The sequence below is a fragment of the Parambassis ranga genome, chromosome 22 (assembly GCF_900634625.1).
Source record: "Parambassis ranga chromosome 22, fParRan2.1, whole genome shotgun sequence".
NCBI lineage: Eukaryota > Metazoa > Chordata > Actinopteri > Ambassidae > Parambassis > Parambassis ranga.
Window position 1 is genome coordinate 4,129,241 of NC_041042.1, and position 24,827 is coordinate 4,154,067.

The 24,827-nt window shown below is 45.4% G+C and overlaps 1 protein-coding gene across 2 annotated transcripts in view; it reads left to right on the forward strand.

Moving 5' to 3' along the window:
- Positions 1-8,742: 8,742 nt before the first annotated feature.
- Positions 8,743-24,827, forward strand: part of msrab (methionine sulfoxide reductase Ab) — a 47,733-nt gene continuing 31,648 nt past the window's right edge. For both annotated transcript variants that reach the window (XR_003669443.1, XM_028395022.1), the window contains exons 1-4: positions 8,743-8,949; positions 16,658-16,726; positions 16,878-16,997; positions 19,968-20,072. Coding sequence is in view for 1 of the 2 variants with exons in the window: in XM_028395022.1 (XP_028250823.1) it covers positions 8,895-8,949; positions 16,658-16,726; positions 16,878-16,997; positions 19,968-20,072 (349 nt within the window). In the remaining variant the exon portion in view is untranslated. The remainder of the gene's footprint in view (positions 8,950-16,657; positions 16,727-16,877; positions 16,998-19,967; positions 20,073-24,827) is intronic.

The following is a 24,827-nucleotide window of genomic DNA, read 5'->3' on the forward strand; positions in this document are numbered from 1 at the left end:
GATATGGTCCAGTGACTGCAATATCAGTTTCTATTTTCACTAGAGTGGGTAATGGAGCCTCTGATGAGTGAGTGTTTTCCTTGTTTTGTGTGTGTGTGTGTGTAGTATGGTTGTTGTTGTTTGTAGTATTTACCAATTAAAAAATACATTATCACATCTTCATCATCTTGTAACTTTACCGCCAGGTCGACCACATCTCACACACACACACACTCTATCTGATCTGTGCTCCTAAAAACCCTTTCGCTGCTGCCTCTGCATACACCATGCCCCAGTTCCCCACCCCCCATCCCTTTTTGTCAAATAAATTGCTATGTGACCTACTTCCCATTTTGCACCATTTCTCTCATGTTCAGATATTATTGTTTGAACATGACTGATTTGCTTTGGGGCATACAGTATCAAAGAAAACAGTGTACAGTATATAATGTGGGGCATACTGTAATGCACAGGGGTAATGAACGGAAAGTGTTTTTTGTTTTTTAATATAGAAACATCAGTGCTGACTGTTTTTTTTTTTTTTATATACCTCCTTTCGACAATTTGGTGTTGTTGCCGCGCGCCGGCTTCTTCTTTAACGTGTGGGCAACACATTATGAAGCTTTTGTTTTTTAAAATTGCCCTTGTATGATTTGTAATTAAAATACATGGTTGACGTATTTTCTGATTAACACATACAATAATACTCATAGCCCTCATAATAACAGGATGTCTTTGTGATGGTCATAGACTGGGGGAAATAAGGTAAATCAATTTTGCAGCCTAGTTAAGCAGAAAGCACAGTGGTAATTTTCAGTAATAAGCATGGCTAATTCATTGGACCACATTGCATTTATAACCCAGTTAGGTCTGCACTAGTTGGCATCCTGGATTCATTTTTTTTTTTTGTTAAACCTCCATGATGGCACTTGTATGTCAATGTAGCTTCATTTATTTTAAAACTTTTTTATTATTATTATTATTTTTTTTTACAAATGTAATTTCTGCTCCATCTGATCTTCTTTTACAAAATAACTCTCATATTGAAAAGTGTGTTTTGTGACTCCCTCCTTGCCTTTTTTTTTCTCAGCTATGGAGAGAGATGGCACCGGAGACCACACTGACCCTGATTTATTGGGATCAGAATCCACATGACAGCAATTAATTTACATCCATTAACTACATCGCTCGCTCTCCCTTTCTTGCTCTCCGTGGACATTTTTTGTTGCACAATCAGTTTGAACATACTTCGTTTTCTGCGCTCGCTCTCTTACTTTTTTTTTTTCCTTTCTCAGCATGTTCCCTCCCCTTTTAATCTCTCACTCTTCCACTCAACTCTCCGTGCTTGTGTACTGGGATTCTATATCCCTAGTATATTTTTTTCAGAACTTTATTGCATCCTTAAATGACATTTGTGTGTGTGTGTGTGTGTGTGTGTGTGTCTTGGTTTGAATCGTGTGAATAATCATTTGCTCTTTTAATAAACGAACAGTGTAATCGGAACAAATGAAACACTGCTCAGCAAATTGGCTGATTATGATTACACAAGGAATTTGACATTAACATCATAAGCTCAGCGTCTTTTGATCATTCGGTGCATCCTCCATGCTGTTTTATCACTGCGTCCAACTCACGCAGGTTCTCTCGTGCTCAAGGGTCTTTCTCTCTTTTCCCCTTACATTAAGGCCCTTTATAACTGGCCTACATCTGTCGCTGCGTTCCTACCTCTCCTTTTCTACCAGTATCTGCCAAATGCTTTTTTTTTCCCCTGGCCTTTCAACTCAAGACAGGAGACTTTGCTTTAGGGAGAATTTGCCATTTATTTCCGGAGACAAAGAAGAAAAAAAAAAAATGGAAAGCAGCTTTAGCGCTTTGTATCTTTCCCCTCTTTTATTTTTTTTTTTTTGTCTCCTTTTCTTTGCACGTCTTTGCTCTCTGCACCATTGTAGCGGTTTCTTCATCCAACTCGGGCCTCCATGCCTTCACTGTGTCCTCAGGCTGAGAGGACCAGAAGAAGAACACGGCTGGCTGAATGTAGTGTGGAGGGAGAGGGGGTGGGGGTGGGGGGGGGGGGACGAGGACAGTAGAGTGGTACAGGATGAATTCTCTCGACTAATTCCCTTGTCATGAACAAGCACTCTCACACAATCGTGATCATGAATATACACACAGTGGGGTCTTTTGCGTGCACGTAAAAGCAAGCGTTCGTTTTTAGCACACGCAAAAAAAAAACAGTTCTTTCCTAATTCCAAATTTATTCTGAAGGGAGAGACAATGAAGAAAAAAAAATCCTTTGCTTGCATCTCCTCACCAGCATAGCTTGGAGACAGGTTCTACCAGTATCTGTTTAAGGATTGGCTGAGGATGCGGTGCGGGAGGAAAAAGTTGCAGTTGGCAGCAGGCGGAAAGACACTGCAAAGGGAGCGGGGGTTCACAATAAAGGATTTTAAACCAAAGCCTCTTTGGTAAAAGAGGAGGGAGGGAGGAAAGAATAGGGATGTGGGGGTGGTGGATAGATACAGGATGACACAAGGTCCAGATTAACCCTAATCTCAGGACTGGTGGTTTAGGTGAGGCTGCAGGGACTGAAGGAAGCGATCCCATGCCAGGTGGTCATGAGGAGGTTAACACTGGGAGAGGGCGGGTGGGTGGGGGGGTTGTGGGGTTACTGAGTGCATGAGGATGGGACAGGGTGTTGCTAGGGAAGATGGAGAAAGCATGTGGTGAATTCGACATCCAGTGAACTAAAATCCAAAATGATAAAAAAAAAAAAAAAACGGAAGATGTTATGGATTGAAGGAATAAGATGGAGCGGACGGGGGGAGGTTGTACCGCTAACAGAACAGCAGGGACTGTGGTGGTGGCTGCAGGGTGATTGGGTGGTTGCTGCATGGTGACAGTGGCACATGCCCTGGTGCATGGGATTAGAGGGACAGTCAGTAATCTGCTGTTTAGGCTGTATGTAGGGCAAGAGTAGCTTAGCCCAGCCACTCTTAGCATGGGTGGAGCGCCAGAGTGAGAGGAAGTGGACTCGCAGCTCACTCAAATCACCTCCTGCTTTCTCTACCTTTCAACACATGCAGTAATTATACATTTATATAGGTCTGAATTTTTCTGTCTTCTTCCCTCACACACACACACACACACACACACACGTTGATGCTTAATGTGCACAGGCGTCTTTGGGATTGTAGTCCATGCTAACACACAGCATCCACTTAATTTGCCTTTATGTTATTTTAGGAGACAAATTGCACAGATAAGGGTTGCTCTTCACTCAGCCTCTCTTCATCTTGTTGTGAGTTTCTTGCATCTATTGACACCACAAATTGCTAGGTACCCAGATATAGAGTACAAGCAGAGGCACACTGACCTTCGTGGCCCCTCCTGGATGCATAAAGTATACATTTGTAGAACAGAATACAAATACATGGGTGCATGTGCATCTTTCTATATACAGCATGGTTATCATCTGTGTTTATATCTGTTCCAAGTGCTAACCCAGTCCATTTCACACTTATGTGTATTGCTGGGTACCCAGTGCAGCATCAAGTTGGTTCCAAAGAGAGGTGTTTGTATTTTAACACTTTTAGACCATTCTCTCTTGCTAAGCCAGTGTTAGAAATGTTATCCAATATTTGTTATATTCCTTCTAATGGTCTTGTGACAGCAAAAAAAATAACACATGCATCTGTAGCTGATGTAATCATGTAAAAAAAATGGCTTCCTATCACTACCTGGTAGACCGTAAGGCCGGGAGTGGTCTTTCCAACAACCTGGTCTCATGATCTGATGACAGCAGCCATTATGATCATATGTTCTGTTAGCATAAACATAACAATGAGTGGGAATGACCAAAATATGCCCTTTGTCTGAGGACATGCTGTAAGGCTGACATGCTACAGCTGTGATTAACCCTAATAATGACACTGTCCGGTGTTTTCCACTTCTGAATGACAGAGGTTCTCTTTCTGCTCTGTGAAGTTGTGAAAGCTCATGGTACTTGTGCACAATTGTGTGGGGGGTGGGGCTTGTGAAGGAGCCCCAAGGTGAGGGGTTGTGTTTGGATGGAACAGCTAGCTTTCCAGAACTCCCAACCTTAGCTTTATGTACAATGACATTTGAGTTAAAAAAACCTCTTTGTGTGTGTGTGTGTGTGTGCAGTAGCTCATTCACTCACTGCAGCTCATTCAACTTACGAACTATACTTTTCCAAGAGTTTAAATCGAGGCAACTGGACTCAAGGATTGTTCTTTGAAGACGTTTCGCCACTCCCCCAAGTGGCTTCTTCAGTTCCGCTACTTTTCTGGTTGGGAATCTGAGTTTTATGTGTTCAGGACCTCTGTGGGTGGATCTTGCAGGACCTCACATGACTAAGATCCCTATAGTTGGTTAATGGTCAGTTAACAACCAGAAACTGTGTCTGGGCCATGTTCCGAACTATACATAACTTTTACTAGACAATAGGGATGTCCCGAACCGATCACGTGATCGGAAATCGGGCCCGATTACGTGATTTCAGACTCGATCGGAATTGGACATTACCTCCCGATCAGGACTCGGATATATATTTATTAGGGCTGTCAAAGTTAATGCCTTCTATGCAGGGTGGCTCTGTGTCTTGTAGTGTAGGGGTATGACAGCTGCTTTTGGTGTGAGAGGTCCTGGGTTCGAGACCTCGATGAGCTGCGTGTGTGAAATCTCCCAGTGCTGCAATGAGTGCCTTTATAGAGAATCCTGAAAGTATCGGATCGGGACTCGGTATCAGCAGATACTCAGAATCAAAGGACTCAGACTCGGACTCGAGGGCAAAAAAACCTGATCGGGACATCCCTACTAGACAATGTGAAGTATTGTTGGATACTGTCAACTGTTTCCATTTATTATCTTACAGTGACAGTCACATCTCAATTAAAGCCAAATTTCTGTATGCATATTCTGCTATAGCTGGTTCTGTTAGCGTTAGCACTGCTCTCTCTGCAAACACTGTGATCAAGGCAGCCACCATCTGAAATTCATTGTGCCTCAAGTGTGTCATTATGTTCAAGGATGACCTCGATGCAGGGCCGAGGTTTAGGCATTGTTAAGGGGACGCAACCACAGCGTCGTGGCAGGTGTACTGCCTAGGACCCAAGGATGTGCAGAGTGGAGTTAGCCTGTTCTGAATGAGCACATTTTAAACAGGGACAAACATCCTAAAGAGATCCAACACTCAATAGTCTGAAGGCTGCGGGTGGCTTTATGAGAAAAAAGTCCCAAATAACAGGCGAGCTCTTCTCTTCACGCTCATTATCTGTAAACAAGTAGCTATTAAACTTAGAATCTAGGCCTCAACAACCCCTGTAATACCGTAATCACAAGAGCTCTCCAGATTTACAACACATGCACGGCTTCCTCTACTACAGTGAACTGAAAAAGCGCTGAACAAATTCAATTTAATTATTCGAACCAGTGAAATAAACAAATGAAAAAAATCACAATAAAATGCTACACGGCTCTAAAGAGTCGCTACAACCTGGCTCTCCTCAGAATCACATCCAAACACGGTGTTACAGTACACAGGCTCAATGACTGTCAAATGGAAAGTGTAGGAATGTACGAAAAAAAAAACAGAGTGCATACAGTTTGTAATCAGTGCAGGAAAGGTTGAGTCAGAGATGCACTTCCTGCCTCACTGTAGAAAGTTGTCACAGTTGTTCTCGAAGCTGACACTTCACAAGAATTCACATCCATCTGTTGTTATGAATAAGCTGGCATGGTATATATTATTCATCAGGAATACATATTTTCTTCTTCTGTGTGTTGTTGTTTTGTTTTGCTGCCATTTGCTAGAACTATTGTTACTAGATTTATTTTTTTTAAATCATCATTGGGGAATAATTGGAATATTCTATGGTTGTTCTTTGTAGACCATATAAGACATCTAAGGACGGCGCTGTGGCTTCTGGGAGGAAAAAAAAATGTCACAAAATTCATCTAAAAATGAAAGAAAATGTGCGTTGCTGTACTTTCTCTGTTTTGTTTTGTGTCACTACAATGACAGACGAGCGGTGAGAGAGGAAGGTCACCCGGCATAACATGACAGGGCCTGTGCAGAAAGTGTATTCACGAAGATGTACACAGCGACCATCTTGGAAAAGGTGGAAAGGTGCGATCCCGCCCTCTGCCTTTCATGTCATTCAAATGTACCCCCGTCTCTTCTTTCCATTTCCCAATGAGCCGAGTGATTTATGTCAAGTGAAGTCAAGCATGGGCCAGCATATGAATCAAAATTTGTCAAGTTCGCTTCCCCCCCCCCACTCGCCTCTATGAATTGATACGCCTTACTTTTTGAATATGAATCCCTAGAGAGCGCCAGCGTTGCTTTTAACTGACTGTAGCTTCAGCAGAGCAATCAAACCCTTTGTTTTTTTCACACCATCCCACAATCCCACCTGCTTCGGCGAGACGATGGAGGGCCCTTTGAAAACAACGAGGCGGCATGATTTATTATTCTAATTAGGCGAAGTGAGACTTTTAGCAAAGCCACAATTACACTAAATCGCCAAAACAGTTTTCTGGTTGGCTGGCTCCCGTTCTGTTCAGATGTTAATCAGAGGCAGCTATTGAGTCGAGGTGCAAACTGCTTGTGAGTCACACGATTGCTTGGTAATATCTTCCACAAACACACAAACAATCAAACAAACAAATGCCGCGGCCTCCCTTGTATTGAATTACAAATAAGTATTGTGGCTTATTAAATAAAATTGTGTTAAACTGACAAGGCTAAGGTACGGCTTCCAAAGCGGCTCCCAGTCAAACTGAAAAAGGGGGGGGGTATGTGTTAAAATGTATTGCAGAGTTTAATTCCAGGTCATTTGGTAATCTCTTTGATACTTTGCTCACATCTGCACATCTCTTCGCTCTCTCTCACTCACTGACAATCAAACAGCTGCAAGCTGCCGCCAAACACACACAAACATGCAATCATCATGCACCCAAGTGTGTGCACATAACAGACATACGGAGGAATGTATGCACACAACACAGTCTCTCTCTCTCTCTCTCTCTCTCTCTCTCTGTAGTTCCCATGCATCCTTCTCTTCACCTTTTCCTCCCCTCTCCTCTTCCTCCTCACACCCCAATCATCCTGCATCAACAGGCATGTGAACCCAGTGTTCGGTTCATCTCTCTCTCTCTCTCCCTCTCTCCCTCACTCTCTGCCTGCTCTATTTTCATCCGTGTGCTTCCACTCTCCTAGCTTTCGGGTAATTACCTGGCATTTGCATTGCAAAGTCCCCTGTGCCGCCCTCAGCTCCTCCGCAGGTGATTGAGCTTCATTTCCCCAGCAGATAAGAGAGAGAGAGGAAGAGAGAGGGAGAGAGAGAGAGAGAGGAAAGGGGGATTGCCAGCAGGGTGTGATGTTATTCTGGCTCGCAGGATATAGGAACAATGCCCTGAATTCTTTGTTATTCTCATTGTCTGCTTTCAGAGTGCGTACGAGAATGTTTTAAGTTCTCACATGCAAATAATCGCTGTCATTACCGTCACATGACTTTGGTCTGCCTCTGGTTGAAGTCAGAACCCAGAGAAGTCTGCTCTGTGACTCTGACATCGTTTTGTAAGGCTTGATCAGCAGGAAAAAAATGTGAAGGCAGAGTGAGAAGGGTGTGGGGCTTCTTTGTGTCTTGGACCACTATAGGTCACTGTATTGTATGACAGCAGTAATATTGCTGGACGTGTTCCCGAGAGGAGGGTGATCAAGGGAGATGTGTGAGATCTGGAACCTCAAGGCCCAAAAACCACACAAAAAAAGTGGTTCTTCAGACAAGAGTGACACAATCGATATAAAACATCAAGAAAACTGTGAAATATCCAGAAATTCTAAACCAAAATAATTCACTTTACACACAAGTCAGGAAACTGCACGGGGCCCCCGGGGGGTAGTCAGGGGCCTCCTAAGGCCGACACACTTTCAAGTTGTTTGAAATGAAAATCAACCATATTCTTAGTGTTGAAAAAACACATATACATAATATTACTTTAACAGATTATTTATAACAATGTGTACTGATACTTCTGATGCTGTAGGATCACCACTGATGATGGGTGTATCCACACACTGTCTTGTACAGTACGCTGTTTTACCTCACCTCTGACTCAGTCGGGTGTGTAACTGCTTATTATGTCACAACATGTAATTTTCTACAGAAAAATACAGCTGTCAGGATTCATAAAATACAACCTGGAGCTGACACATTAATGGATGTCAGAATATTCAAATGACTTCGTGCATAGGTTGATCTGTGGGGACGCGTCCTCTGTTTTCTTTGAGTTCTTAATATATAATATATGAAGCAGAGTCTGAGCAGTTTAATAGTGGACACTTAACCTCAAGCACACATTCCTTAATGTGGAGGAAAAAAAAAAAAACACAAAGGGGAAATCTAACCATCCATCCATCCATCCATCCATATTCCAACCTGGTCCAACCAGAAGCGCCTCCCACAGCATGAGGGCTGATAATTGGTGAGTGCTCATTTGCATGCTGCACGTCGCGGATATTTATTTTAATTTAATTTCGTTCCCGCACACGCTGCTCTGCAGGCTTTTGTGCCAAAGTCATATTAACCCCTTGACTAGTTAATATGCAGCGCACGACGTTGCCCACGCACGATGAATATTCATACTGATGGCGTTTTCGCCGCCGTCTCTCTCCACCCATCCCCCCCGCCCCTCCCGTCGCCGCTGTAAAAACGTCAGGAGCGCGCACACACACGCACCCACGACGCTGCTATGAAGGCATCCCGGAAGACTATCTCCAGCTCTTAAAGTTGTTCAATCCAACACAAACCCACGCCGCGCGGCTGCTTATTCTTCTCACCCATGTGTCGCTCACATCGCTGTGGCTGAAAACAATCACAGATAAGACTCAGATGTCGAGCAGAGACCGCGCTCTGAGAGGGAGGGAGGAGAGAATGGTCGTGTCAGGTAAATAACGCCAAGGAGGGACGCACAGGGGAGAGGTGTCCGTGCGTCATAAACGCACAGTCCATGTGAAAGTAATGACAGAAAACAACGTCATTAATCAAGAGGCATAATTGCAATGGCGTTTAACTGCGCTGCCGTTAAGCTGCCGCTGAGTTATGAAACAATGTGCAGATAGCTGGTTGAATAAAGTCAAAAATACAGATTAAAACCACAGCTGCACGATGACAGACTTCTCCAAACATCTGTTGGCTTTAAAAGCCTTCCGGATTCTGTTGGGCTGAAGCCATGCTGTGCTCCCTCAGCAGAGCGTCTTCCACCCCTTCTATAAAAACAAAGGCCCACAGGCAGATTAATAATCACAGATTAAGGAAATCAGGTACAAAATATTACTTATCAAAGTAAGTTTTTTTTAACTTCTTGACATTATCTTGGAATAACTCAATTTTTTTTTCATCTAATGTTTGAGTCTCTTCTATTAGAGATGGAACGTTTGACACTGAGGCTCCGAAGCCTGTTTTGAAGCAGTCTGATGTAGCAGACTGCTTCAAAACACTGTGTGGAGGCTTGTATCAAATCAAATATGTGTGTTTGAAGCTTCTTACGTCACAATGAAACACCAGAAGTGAGGAGACTGAATTGAATCCTTGGTGCTCGGGGTTCGCTCCCTGCTTCATGGTGTGGCAAGAGACCAATTGCTAGAAAGCTTGTATGGAGATTGTGCATGGAAGACAGTTACGCCGTGTATAGGAAACCCGTCAAGTTTAAGTAGTAACAGGACGTTTTAAATATTTTATTAAGTAAATTCATCTCAAAATATTATAACACGTATATGTGTACTTAGACAGTGATTCTCAGAATGAAAACACAGCTGACATCAGTGCTTTTGTGTTGGCGCTGGAATCACGAAAATGTGCTATGATTGCAGCTAACCACTAGATGTCCCCCCGTAGGGTCGGTCTTTGGCGCTTTAAAGCTTCAAATATTTTTTTTTTTCTCAGTACAATCAGGAATAAGCCTCAAACGCTTCACAAGGTTTCATTTGCCCATCTCTATTGTCTATAGTGCAATTAAACTGGCACATGAACACTAATGTTGAGCTACCATGAACAGACAGCAGCAGCTGCTAGCAATTTCTGACACCTCGTCATATACGTCATATTTGATGCATCCACTGGGGATACAGTGTTATCTAAATTTTATTTTATATCATGCTGATGTCCTATCAAAATACATCAGGGCCTTACAAATTAACATGGTGTCATATTGACTTAAATGAACTGCTGTTGGACCACAAGAAGTACTTTGATTATTTAGTAGGTATATTTAAGTAGTATTTAAGTAAAAGTAGCAATACAGAGTAAAATCCAAAGGTAAGTACGCTAAATATTAGCACTGGTTTGCTCTCTCTAAATATAAATGCCACCATTAGGTTGTTTGCCGATGGCTTTACATCTCGACCTGCGCAGGATGGCTCCAAGGTGGTGTCTGTTTCCAACATGGCAGCGGCCATGACGTTTGACCTCACTTTTGTACAATAGGTGTAAGCGAAGCTGCGTCGTCCATCTTTATTTTACAGTCTTTAAGTCTCCGTCTTGAAATATTTCTCTCTGAATGTGATGCGTACTTTACTTTTTCCTCAGGATTTGTGAGTTTGGATAAGAGTGTGGTGCAATGTGCTGTTGGTGAGGCCTTTCTTTATGCTACTGTCTAAATATATGATGAGAAATGATTAGAATGCCCTACACTGGTTTCCCTTTTTTGGTCCGTGGGAACCTTACTTAAACTTTCAAACCAGGCATTTGCTGTAATACTTCTTGTCTTTGGACATTAATTAAACCCCTGTGTCAACCAGTGCATCTGTAGCAAAAGCCTGTTGGGATATATGGTGGGATTGTCTTACACATAGATGTTGATTAAATCAGGATCTGCATGGATCAAGTTCTCAGAGGAAAAAGCGTACTGGCGTTCGCAGCCAAACGTCTTCGCGCATCATACTACTATCATCGTACTATATTGTGTACGATGATAGGATGGTGCACCTGATGCATCACCTGGTCCAGACAGTAATATCCACAAAGTACACTGTGGGAGCTGGGGTGGTTTGGAGAGTGCATAGGATGAAGCAGTGCCGCAGCGTCCAGGGGCCCATCTGGGCATTATGCGCATGAAGGCCCCGCCCCGTCGTAAGTTCCTTCTCCGTCTGTCGAAGCAGCTCGGAGACACCGCATGGCAGAAATCTGTTCCACCCCTTTCACCGTGGGGGGGCAGTTTAGATTAGGACCGGGTTGTTCTTGTGTGTGTGTGTGTTGGAATAGCATGCTTCTGTGTTTGTCGGTGTGGGCCAGTAAGCATGAGTAATTTAAGGATTGCAAGGACTGTCTCCACATATGCCCTGTGCAGTCCCAGCCTAGTCTGTGTGTGTGTGTTTGTAAGTACACACACTGGTCCTTCACAATGAAGATTTTGAAAGTTGCTTCCAGCCCTCTAGCCTCTTTAAAGAAGCTTGTCGTTCAGACGTCCCGTTGTCCTGCGTTCCCTCCCTCGCTGCCGTCTGTAATGTACTCTGTGACCTTGGCGAGAATGATCCAGTGGCAGATTGCTACATGGTAGGAGCACAGCAGCTATTATTTTGAGTCAGTGCAGGATAGACTGCCAATATTTCTTCCAAACAGGATGGGGGGGGGGGGGGTCAGCTGACCAAAATCAATCTCTGTTCCATGTTTCACTATAACTCTCAGAAGCAGGTTCATGGCGAAGATATATTTCTAGCATTATTTCTCTGGGTACCTTTTGCTTTTTTTGGCTTCACAGGGAGCTTAGTGGGCAAATAAAGGATATGTAGGCATGTAAATGAAGTATACAAACATGAGATAAATAAATGAGAGGGATTTGCGCTGTGGCTCACTGATTACGGCTGGTACCTCGGCGTGGGAATGTAACCTGGAATATGGTTTTCTTCTGGTTTCCATCTCATAGTCAGTCAGGTGAATTGCAGACCCGCAGATTAGCCTAGCATGCGTGTTGGTGTGTAGAAAGATGGATGGATTTGCTTTGGCATATTTGCAGAGGATGTGCATGAAGGCAAATGCATTTTTTTTGGAGCAGGCCCCAACAGGATGTGCCTCCATATTGCTGGAAAAAGATAATGGAGCCAGTCTTTCCATAGCAACTGTTTTTGTTGCTAGGATACAGTATGTATGGAATGTATGACTGGGTGCTCTCCAGAATCTGGACACCTTGCATCCTCATTGGTGCGATCGTTATAAGGCCACGGCAGCATTGTTTTCTTACTTACCTCTTACTGTTTTTTAAAAAATGGACCACCTCCCACCAGTCTTCCCTCCCTACCCCTCCTTTGCCCCACTCTTCCTCGCTCCCTACCCATCCTCCCATACAGCAGAGGGTAGTTGGCACCGGTATAAAGCATCAGCCTCCTCCGACGACTCGTGCCTGACTCCCTGCCAACCTGTGTGAAGCTAGAAAGAGGAGTAGCAAGAGGGAGGGAAGGGGAAGAGAGAGGGAGAGAGAGAGAGAGAGAGAGAGAATGGATTTTTTTGGAAGGAAATAAACAAGAGCAGCCTGGAAATCGACCTTCCATCACCAGTTTTGGCATCCAGCGATAGCACCTCTCTGTGTGAGGAGGCAGCAGCAGCGCTTGGACATCAGTTTTACGGGTGAGAAACGCAAGAACCGGAGGGTAACAAAGACTAAATACCCACCGAAATACAAGTCAAAGTAGACGCTATTAGCCGCTAAATTGTTGACCTTGACCGGTGGTAACCTCGATTGAAACAGAGTGGTAGGGCATCGGGTCCGATGTTTTGGTTCTGGTCCAGCCACCTACAGCCGCCATGCTAAAAGCAACAAAAGCCGACCAAAGTATTCCGCCTTAGTCCAGCTCTACTGTATAGCATGCACTGTGCTTTTCAGATATCCTTGAAAACAAAGACGCACAAAAGAAATTACGCCCATATCTCATCCAAGTTAGGAAAAAAATCCTTTTCATGAATCCTTCCCCCATATTGAGCCTGTTTTCCTCCTTTGTAAGCTCAGTCAGTCACCCTCCCAGCTTGTTTTTTGTCGTCCTCTATTCTTTCTTTTGCCGGCATAGTGAAGCAGCGTACTGAGGGTATTCAGCCAGTTCTTTCTCAGTGCCTGTGTGTGTTAGATGGGGGTAATTCTGGCAGAATGGGGCGTAAGGGGGTTGGTGGTGGGTGGTGGGGGGGCGGTGGTGGTCTGGCAGGAGGGGTAAAGCTGGACCAGGCACGGTGAAAGGAGCCAGACTGGCACCGTCTGGACCTCTGCCAGAAGCTCCATAGGAGAAATACCCACTGCAGAGGTTGGTGCGCGAGCGATTTGTGTGGCCGATTGTGTGCATGCAGGCAGCCGCGCACGTGTTTCGTAAGAGGAGAGTGAGGGATGATGGGAAGGTGGCGTGGAGTGTAAAGTGGAGATGGAGAGGGGCGGGGTTGCTTGGCTCGGAGTTTGCTTCTCTGGACAGTGCTGTGTCGGCATGTTCTTGGCTAACTTCAATCCTACCTCTTTTTTTTTTATTGTTTGTTTATTTGTTTGCTTGTTTGTTTTCTCTGTGTTCTCTCTTGGATGAAGTGCTTGGTCTTTTTATAAAGCGCCCAAAGGCATGGTGGTCCGAAAGCCAAAAGAATCCTTCACAGCCTCTCTGCTACCCTCATCTGTTGCTTCTCACTGGCTATTTACTCCTTTTATTGTTTTGGCAGGCTGATGTCTCTCTTCCTCCCACTTCTCCTCCTCCTCCTCCTCCTCCTCCACACTAGTCTCTCTCTCTCTCTCTCTCACAGTCATTTGGCAACTTCACCACTTTTTATCGCGGCGGCCAGAAACAGAGGGCGAGCGGAGCATAGATGCGATACAGAAGAATGAAGATTTCACCCGTCCTCCTGCCACCTCCAGTCAGCCCATACGAACAGCAGCAGAATATTCATCCAGTGACACAGATAGACTTTGAGTGCAGCTGACTGTGCCCGTGAACATGACCTGGCAGTGCCAAACAACCTGCTGCTAAAAGACAGAACTGTCGCACAACAGGAGGGCAGGAAGAGACTGCCTGAGGGCAGCCAGGCCTCTGTGACATTTTAGTCCTTTATGCCTGTGCAATCTGTTACAGCACAAACAGTTTTGTCAAATATCAAAAAAAAAAAAAGGCGCCACCAAAGACACACTTCAGCTCGAGTGCATCTTTCGCTGTTATCCCTTTAAATAAACTGCAGGTTAGCTGTTGGCCTTTTGTCACAGTTAGAGATCATCCCGGGCCTATCTAGGAAATGAACTATTATGTCTGTATCAGATTAGAGATTGTTTGTATTCAGGTCAATGTCACACATAACATCTCTGAGCAGCCAGAGAGTAATCGCACATTGAACATAGGCACATACCAATAATGAATGCTAGCTCTAAGCTCTTAGTGTACCCTGTGGCCTGTTTATCTGCAGACTAATATTAGTGGTTGCAGTACAAACCAGCCTTGCTTAGTGGAGATTTGCACGCTAAGTCACCTCAGTCTTCTTAAACCCTAATCCTCCTCACACATCTGTGGGGCTACACACACACACACTTCCTTTTTAGCTCTCTAATTCCGTGCAGCACAGTTGGCAGCAGAGTGCCACCTCTCAGCACTCTGGTTTGTTTTACTTATTGGGTATTTTTAACATGACGAAGATTAGGGTGTCGGCCTCTCACCCCGCGTGTGAGGTCATACCCACGAAGTGTCATCATCATCATCATCAGTGTGCTTTGTGGGCACACATGGCGTAGAAGAGAGAGAGAGAGAGGGATCGGTGTGTTTAATTGTGGGCACTGAGGAGAGGACAGCAGGGATAGAATGGCGGTCAAAGCTGTGTAATCCCTTAAATGTCTTCCTGCACAGAATCCTCCGGCTCTGATCCGCTGGCCTGGGTCAGCCTGTAACCAAGTGAAAGACCTATAAGGCTTCTAATGGGCCTCTACTGTCATTTATACTGTTGCACCACAGTGTTGATTTCTACTATCATATTTAGGGCCCGAGCACCGAATGGTGCAAGAGCCCTATTGAAACCCTTAGGATTATTATTTTTCATTTTTTTTTTTTTTCTTCCTTCCCCCCCTTACATCGCATTTTTGGGGGCCTTAACATGCCCAAAAACTCACCAAACTTGGTAGAAAAATTCATTCGCCCGAAAAATTTTGAAATTTGCTGACGTTTGAAACGCACATAGGAAAATGACTCTATAGCGCCCCCAACGCGTAGCCCCTCTGGCCAGTTTGACACAGGATTATGAAAATTAGCACACATATGTATCACCTCAAGACGCACAAAAAAGTCTCTTGGACCCCCCCTCCAAACCCAACAGGAAGTCCGCCATTTTACCTTTTGTGGCCATTTTTGGCGATGTGTGACCCTGCTGCCAAACTTTTCACGCCTCGCATACGTCATCGGATTGAGCTGAAATTCGCCGTGTCCACTCAGGACACCATAGGGAATAGACGCATTCCAAAACTCTTACAAAAGTCTGACGGTGTGGCCGGGGCGTGGCCTCAAAGTTTGACCATTTCTGAGGACACAGAAAGTCTCTATAACTTCTTCGTTTTCTGTCCGATCTGTACGAAATGTCACATGTATGATCAGAGTCTGACCCTAAACACATCTATACAACAATATTGAGGCTTTGACAGAGCGCCACCTACTGGCTACACAAAATGTTGTGTTTTCATAGGTTTTTCTGCCTGCCCCCCTGGCCTGTTTTGAGTAGGGTCATGAAAATTGGTACACATGTGTATCACCCCAAGATGCACAAAAAAGTCTCTTGGACCCCCCCTCCAAACCCAACAGGAAGTCCGCAATTTTGAAATTTCTGTAAATTTTTGGCGATTTGTGACCCTCCTACAAAACTTTTCACGCCTCGCATACTTCATCCAAATGACCTAAAACTCACTGTGTCCACTCAGGACACCATAGGGAATAGACGCATTCCAAAACTCTTACAAAAGTCTGACGGTGTGGCGGGGGCGTGGCCTCAAAGTTGACCATTCGCCATTACAAAGGAACTCACTGTATTTATTGCCCTAACGCGTAGCCCCGCTGGCCAGTTTGACACAGGATCATGAGAATTAGCACACATGTGTATCACCCCAAGACGCACAAAAAAGTCTCTTGGACCCCCCCTCCAAACCCAACAGGAAGTCCACCATTTTGATTTTTTTTTGTAATTTTTACCGTTTTCTGACCCTGCTATAAAACTTTTCATGCCTCGCATACTTCATGCAATTGAGCTGAAAAGGGAATAGACGCATTCCAAAACTCTTTCAAAAGTATTACTGTGTGGTGGGGGAGTGGCCTCAAAGTTGACCATTCGCCATTACAAAGGAACTCGCTGTGTTTTATGCAGTACTACCCATATACTTCATGCAATGTGGACAAAATCTTACAGTACTGCTATGGACCCGAGTCTGAACAGATATATATGCTAATAGGATGATACGGTCATAGCGCCACCTACTGGTAGCAGGAAAGTTTGGTTGTAAACATGTGTTTGTTGTACATCTCTGCAAATGAGAGGAAAAGAGAGCATAGGACAGGAGAGTATAGGAGACAAGAGCATAGGAGAGAAGACAGCAATAGCCCCGCGGATCGCAAGGTGCGCGAGGGCCCGCAATGCTGCTTGCAGCTTTAATTGCATACTGTTCCCCTTCACAGAAAAGCATGCTGTCAATGGGAATCCCACTGTGGAGCCTTTTCCAGAAGGCATGGAGACCATCATGTTTGGTGAGACTGCACCATCACACTTTATAAAAATCAGAAATAGCCCAATATGGAATCTCTCTGTTGCCAGATTGTGACACATTTTTGGTGAAATGTTGGTGGATGGAATCATAACAGAAGGCCTAACCATGTGTGTGTTTGTGTGTGTGTGAAGGAATGGGCTGTTTCTGGGGAGCCGAGAGACTTTTTTGGCGTCTTTCAGGAGTCTTCTCAACGCAGGTGGGCTACAGCGGGGGCTTCACCCCCAACCCCACCTACCACGAGGTCTGCTCAGGTAACGCCACTCGTGCATGTACTCTTTGATTCATATTAACCAATCAGGCTGTGAGGAAGGGAACAGGCTTGGCAGGACATTTCACTGTGCGATCAGTAAGGGTTCAATAGACCCCCCCCCTTTCCAAAAAAATGCAAAAGGATGGAGAAGAAAGATACTGAATTGGAAAGGTTGTTTTAAGTACAGCTCTCTCATCCTCTTGCTCCTTCCCTTCATCTGCAGTCAACTACTCAGAATGCACTGCTCCAGATGGGCTGCACCCCCCCAATCCCCACCCCCACCCCCCCATGACCTACTTGTAAGGATTGGGCTCTGTACTGTGCTGTACTGCGGCGTTTTTTTTTTTTTTGTTGCCAACAGAGGTTACTGTGTATAAAGCAGGCTTCCTTCCCTGAGAGTGCATTTTGGTGAAGCCGATATCTGTGTATTCACTATCAAAGGCGCTAAAAATGTTTGGCTACCTGTCCCGATTTCTGAATTTATCTGTTATTTAGCAGGGAGTTGATGTATGTTTCAAATGAAGATGTCTCACTGCGAAACACTGTGTGTTTGTAGGAGTCATGGGATGGGCACATCATTGCAAGCAGGCATATGTGTGTGTGTGTGTGTGTGTAGGTGCAGGCACAGCGTGGAGGTGGGGTGGGGTGGGTGGCACACGGGAAAGTAGGGGAGGGATGCTCTGGGCTTGGCTGGCAGATTTTCTGAGCAGAGCCCATCACTGGGTTTCTATCTGTCTGCCTCCTGGTCTCTATTTCTGTCAGATCCCTGGCAACAAGATGGTCAGCTATGGAAGAAGATGGAGACAGATGACAGGGGAAAAAAAGAGAGGCTGCAGCAAGTGAGGGAATGAGTAAAATAAACTTTTGAGAAGTGTGAGAAGGAATGGTTACCTGTCCATCGGCTGAGGGAGTGCAGGCGTCGCTCCAGTGGCCATGACGGAGCAGCAACACTGCGACGGCATGAGACCGAGGAGCTGTCAACAGAGCCGGGGCAGGACAGACAGACAGACAGACAGGCAGGCAGGCCGGCAGGCAGGCAGGCAGACGGACAGAAAGAAAAAGGGTTGATGGAACTGTCAGGGGAAGGATAGAAGGACAGGCGGATAGGTGGATGGTCTGACAGACAGCAATAGGAGAGGTTGAGGTGCAGTCAGATTCGTGTTGGGAAGGACAGACACATGCAGAGACAGCTGAGGGTGAAGAGAGGACGATGCTGTTATCAATCAGAATATTTGATCTCATTTACAACACAGCATTCAGGGCTGATTATGTAACATTTAGTCTCTTAGCTTTACAGTGCCAATTCTCACACCAGGCTGACAACATCTTTAATAAAGCCGTGGGATTGTTCCAAAAGTGACTCACTATTGGTAGAAAACAGTACATGGCATGTCTTTGCAAAAGTTCACCAGGTTCATCAGAACTAAAGTAAGCCCTGCTCACACATAAACTCCAGTTACAGTACACAGAATCAGATCCGGTGTGTCCTGTTCACATGTGCAGCTCACAGCAGGATTCTGCCGGTGCCAGGTGCACTGGGGCTGCTCCAGGTGAGCGCGGGCGAGGCACCTCAGCAGAGAGCGCAGCAGGAGAGCACCTGCACAGTGTGTATGAGAGACACTGAACGTGTTTGCCTTTAAAATAATATAAAGAGAATCAAATGTGCAAGCAAAGGACCCACAATTATGTAAACATATTGTTGCAGAATATAGGATCCTGTGTGTATGCTGCCCTGTGCTCATGTGTAGAGTGAGTTAGATGACTTTTAAGTACAACCTTGATGGATTACTGGGTCAGAGCATCTCCAAAACTGCAGCTCTTGTGGAGTTGCTGCTGATAAGTTCATGCTGCTTCTGATAGGTAGGCGTCAGAACACGGTGCATCACAGTTGGATGTCCTGGTGTTATGGCTGATCAGTGTCCATGCTTGTTGTTTTTGTTACATTTTTTTTGAGAACGCAAGCTTTAGCAATGGCTGCTGCAGCAACCTTTGGTACATCATAGCCATCATAGAGATTTTAGTGATGACAATTATTACACTCATGACTGTTGCTTGTTAGAAAAGTGTTCCTAAAGCTACTTTTAAGTATTTGAGTAGGTGTCCAGTGCTGTTTTCAACCCCCCAAAAAAAAAAAAAACGGACAGCAGGACGGCATGCTGATTTGCGGGGCTTTAATCACCCAGACGGCTACTCACCCATGCTGAAGGGTCCTTCAGCCAAACAGTGACGCTCTAGCAGCTTTTTTCTCGGCCTTTCACCCCTTTCAGCTGGGACAAGTCACCTCTTTTCTAACAGTTCTTAACAGCTGCTGTTGCTGCAATTGAATTTTCTGCTTTCTACAAAACTTGTTGACTTTCCTTCACAGCAAAACGTGTGCGGTGTGTTCGTATGCCTATATGTAAACTCCTACACTCTACCAAGTGTTCATTTCTGGCCTGTTTAAACAGCTGAAGTCCTCCGTGTTGATTTGGCATGTGATGATCCTTTGAGTGTCGTTTACAGACAAAGACTGAGTCTCAGACCAGATGCAAGAATTTGGCAGCCAGTCTCCTATTATCTGCAATGCACCTGATGCACATGTGTGTGTGTGTGTGTGTGTGTATGCAGTACAGACAGTGCACCCATGCATAGTCTCTACTGGTGCAACCTCAAGCTGCGTTTGCGACATTACTTTTGCTGCTATAAATGTGTGCCGACGCACCTACATGTGAGACCTACAGCAACCCCCAATTTGAGAATGCCTGCAGGCAGCTTGTTGAAGCTTCAGGGTCCTGGCAGCTGCAGACAGGAGCGAGTGTCTGTGCGCTTTTGGCAACATAAGCTCCAACCTTTCCTGTGCCTTCTCTGTCACCCTCTCACTTTTTTTTGTGTGGAGTGTCCTCTGCCTGCACTCAATGACACACAAATATGCTATTTGTGTTCACTGTTCAGTGTATATTTTGATTAATGCTAACCTCTGATTATCCTCCAGGTCTGACGGGACATACTGAGGTGGTGCGGGTGGTCTTCTCCCCTAAAGACATCAGCCTCAATGAGCTGCTGAAGCGCTTCTGGGAGAGCCACGATCCTACACAAGGTACACACAAACCCCAAAGTCGCCCCCTCGAATAAAACCCGTCCCAAGGGGCGTGGGGTGTACTAGAGCAGAAGGATGATGCCCAGACGCGTGCTTGAGTGAGACAGCGGCAGCAGTGGTGGTAGTGGTGGTGTTGGGGTGGGGGGGGGGGGGGGGGGGGGGGGGGGTGTAAGGGGGTCTCATGGGTGTAAGTCAACGCCAGACAGTGTTAATGTGTCTGAGATCCAGCCATCCATGGAGAGACACACCAGTGTGGTGCAGCCCCAACTGCAAAAAAATACAAAAATTCTTCGCATGGCATGCACTTTATCCACTGTCAACCAGGCTTTTGTCATTCTCCAGGAATGATGAGACTAAATTTGGTGATCCAGTATACTGAAGGCCAGGATCGTCCACTGCTGCAATGGTGGTACACTTCACTTAATTAATGCAAATAGTCCATATACCTACACTACATATTTTATACAGCATGCCACATATGTGCCACCCACACACACACACAGAAACCCCATCCCCCTACAACCTCCCCCCCTCTCTCTCTCTCTCTCTCTCTCTCTCTCTCTCTCTCTCTCTCTCCCTCTCTCTCTCTGCATCTATTCAAGTCTTTTCCTCTCTCTTGTTTTCTGTGCTCACTGGAGGAGGTGATGTAAGAACATTAATGCACCAGGAGGACACATGATGGAGGCTGTGTGCGTGTACGTGTGAGAGCGGAAGGACGTGTACGTAGGCAGGTGCATGACAACTTGAGGAAGAGATGGAACAAAGATTCATAGGCCCGACCTTCAGCCTTAAAACATGCACGCACGCACGCACACACTCCCAGTGTGTGACGCTACCCGCAACACTTTTTTTTTTTTTTTTTTTTTGCATCTGTCATGATTGCTTCCTCATACGCTGTGTGACCTAAATACACTGAAATGTCAGCCATGTTTGTGCATCTACCACATGCAGATGAATACATGCACAAATATGTTTATGCAGTTTTCACTCTCGGTGCAGAGAGGGGTGTGGGGGTTGGGTGGGGGAGAAGAAAGTGACTATTGAGGTTTATCTTTCTGATCAGATAAAATTCTTCTCCTGTTCGCTGTAGCCAAGGGCAGAGACACGTCTTACTACGGGCAAAGGCACAGGCAGAGTCAAGCCGACACACCACGGGCCAAAGGCAGTGAGGCCAGAAGAGTAGTCATGCATTTCCCCTGACTCACTGCCTTGTCTCATCTCATGTTTTATTAATAGCATGCAGCTTATTGTCTATGCACTCCGCTAGTGTGTGTTTTTTTTTTTTTGTCACAGTTAAAACCAGGCGACACATTTCAAAATAAACACAAATGTACTTTTTTCCCCTTTTTTCTTTTTTTAAGAGTGTTCCTGCTTGCGCGTGACTTAAATGCGAATCCCTGCCGTTTTTTTCCTCTCTTCTCCGATTCTGGGTTCACGTGTAGCAGAAATTCCTCTGATTTGACAAATGTAGCGTGGAGTGGTGGAAAGGGGCCCGCTGGCTGTGCCTTCACGCATGCTTAAGCTCCAATTTATTCTGTCCACCTTAGAGCTGGGCTTAAAAGAGAATGGAGAAATTAAGGAAGTTCACTCTTTTCCCTTTTAACTACACAGATTCACCAGAGATCATGTATGGAGACGAGCCCAGGAGCATTATGAATTCTGTTTTACCTCCTGACACGCTTCCACACAGAGCCCATGTTTGTTTATATATCTATATAAACACACTCTGCGTTGGCATGTGTGTATAGAAGTATGTACAGGTGCATATTCACTTGCATGTAATACTTTCCTTTTAATGCATCCTCTGTGTGTGTGTGTGTGTGTGTGTGTGTGCACATATGTGTGTGTTTTGATATCTGTGCCTCTCTGCTTTGCCTCAGTTCAAAAGGGTTTAGTCCCGACAACGTGATGTCGGGCTGCGTCGGCTCCACCAATCCCAGCCTGGATAGCAACATTAGCAGCCAATCAGAAACTCCCAGCAGCCTTTGCTGTGTGCCCTCTTTCCATATTCAGCAACACTAGTCTCAATCTGCTGGGATGTTGCATAAACCCCCCATTCAACACGCTCCCATATTATAAGTTTCTTATGTCTGTGTTGAGACAACTCCTCAGTAGCGTAGCTTCACAGGAGTGAACGGCACAAACTCTCCAAAGTGACGTGTGCACGTCAGAGGGGCAGCATCAGATGTGATTTGATTGAGTGCTGTGATGCGAACGCATCTCACACAAGCATATTGTTGACTTCACATTATGCACAAGTGCTCATTATACTTCATTTGTACATGTGAACAGGCATAACACACACACACACACACACACGTGCACGCAGAGCTGCACAAGTGCCATAATCTGTTAGTTGTTGCAGAGGCCTGCAGGCCCTGTTTCACTCCTGTCCCCTTAACTCCCAGTGCAGGATGGGATATCTGGTCACGCTTCTCCTTTCAGTCTTCTTCCCTCCATCCATGTTTTGCACTTTCTTTCCCAGTTTCTCATCTGTTTCACCTCACCCGTTTCACCTGCACCCGCCTCTCTCTCTCTCCCCCCAAACTTCTGTCCTCTTCGGAGCAGAGGGGCGAGTGAGCGAGCGAGCGGCCCCGGAGCCCCCGTCAGTGCATCCGCAGAACAGCACAGTGAGTCGACCGCTCCCCGAGGCCATCCGCTCATCGCACAAACACACTCCCATCCACTCACTCCTCTTTTATCTCTTAGTCACTCTCCTCTGCCCCCCCCCCTCTTTCCTTATTCTCCCATCTCTACCTCCGTTAGCCCCCCCCCCCCCCCCCCCCCCCCCCCCCCATCCCAACCTCCATCGCCCTTCATCTCTTAACAACCGAGGCTTTTCCCATCCTCATTGTTTCCTCCCTCGTCTCTTCTTTTACTCCCTCCTTTACTTCCTCTTCCCTCCTTCCCTCCATCCTCTCTTTTTTTTGTGGAGGCCATGCAGTATTTATGGTGCTGCCTGCTGCTGCGTCAGTGAACAGGCATTACAGGCATATGCCGATATAGACGCAAAAACACAAGCGAGCTCACTGCTAAAATGGCAGACGCAGCTGTCCTCATTTGGTAACGTCTGCACGTACATGCACGCTAACCCCTGTAGGCGTAGAAAAGACATATATGTTAAGTGTACTTCATAAAGCGTCAGCCAGTTTGATTTTGTCCAAAAATATGGAAGCTTCAGGGTGTTGGAGTGGCATTGTGTCTAACTTTTTTTTTTTTTTTTTTGCTGTCGCACATTTGAGAGGTCAGGTCACAAAATAGACATAAATCAAGCTGTCTTCCATCTGAGTCATGCTGGTGGCAGTTACTCCACCACAATTGAAATGAGCATGAATATTCCTTTATACAACGCCTTCCACCCCAGCTGGCTGCGACACACGCCAATTCCCTGTTGGGGTGCCCTCCCCCATGTCCCCGCTGTGTCACCGCATCCCTCAATTTTTTTTTAGGGGTACCCCTGCCTATCTAAAGGTAACCCCCCCATCCCCCTGAGGAGGTGACCTTGAACCTCTGACCTGTGACCTCTGCCACCACCACCCCCCATCCATCCACCCCTATACACACACACACACACACATACTTCCAAATCTGACCTCATTTCTCTCCTGTAGTTGGCTGAGGATGGCTAGCTCATTACCAGGTGTCAGTTATTACGCCCTCACACACCCTGACGGGGCCTAATTTATGGAGATTGTGGCACGTGTGTGTGCACAGCGTGGGGGGTTGAGTCCTGCACGTCTGTTGGATTATAGTATATTGAAGTTATACATATTGCTGGTTCTTGTGTTTGTAAGATAACTTTTGTGCTGTTTTTCTATTGGAAGGTTGTAGATGTGATTTGACAGTACACACACTTTTTTTTTTTTGCTTGACAATAAGATGTGCACCATTTGAAAAATCAATATTTTTTTTTTTTAAACATGAGGCCTTAAGGGAAGTTTAACTCGCTTCGTTCCTGACAGAAAATTGGATTAGAAAGTGATTTGCATTGATTTCTGAATAATAATTTAGTTATAATAATATAAAAAAAAATGAAATTAAAGAAAATATGTAAATTTGCAGTTAATAGGAGATCAAAATATGAACGGAAATCGCTAACCTGAGCGTTGCCTATAGTAGACGGAGACATTATTTTGCGAAATCCAACAATATGCTCCCATCCGGACTGAATAGAACAGCAGAGCAAGCTCTACTTGTTAGATTTAGATGTGGCTAAAAATAAACAGCTGAGGGCCACAGTCACAGTGCTCTGACAACATGCCCAGCACCATGAAGTGATCATATTAGAGAGCACTGCTCGGTAAAATAGAAACCGAGGAGCGAGATAAAACAGATTTTTTAAAATAGTTGATGATTGGTGCTGCAGTAATCTGCACCTTAGAGTTGTGCACAGTCACAGCGCCGCTGCTGAGGCGTGCACGATTCGGATTTTAAGATTGCCGCCGTGCTGTCAACAGTCAGCAGAGCAGCACTTTCTGTTTTGCTTTGCGTGTGTGTGTGTGTGTGTGTGTATATATATGCTCACTGGGCATACTGTATATATTTATATGTGTATACAGAAGATCATATGTGTGCATGTGTTTGCACGTGCAGGAGATGTGTGTGTGTGTGTCCGCTGGGGATGCTCTCACCATCCCAGCTCTCTACTCTGCCTCTGTCTCCAGCGCGTCAGGAGCAGCTTACATAAGAACAGGGCAAAAATAGCAGCTGAGAGTGGAGAGGAGGAGAGAGCTCTGCTGGCACGCACACAGTCGT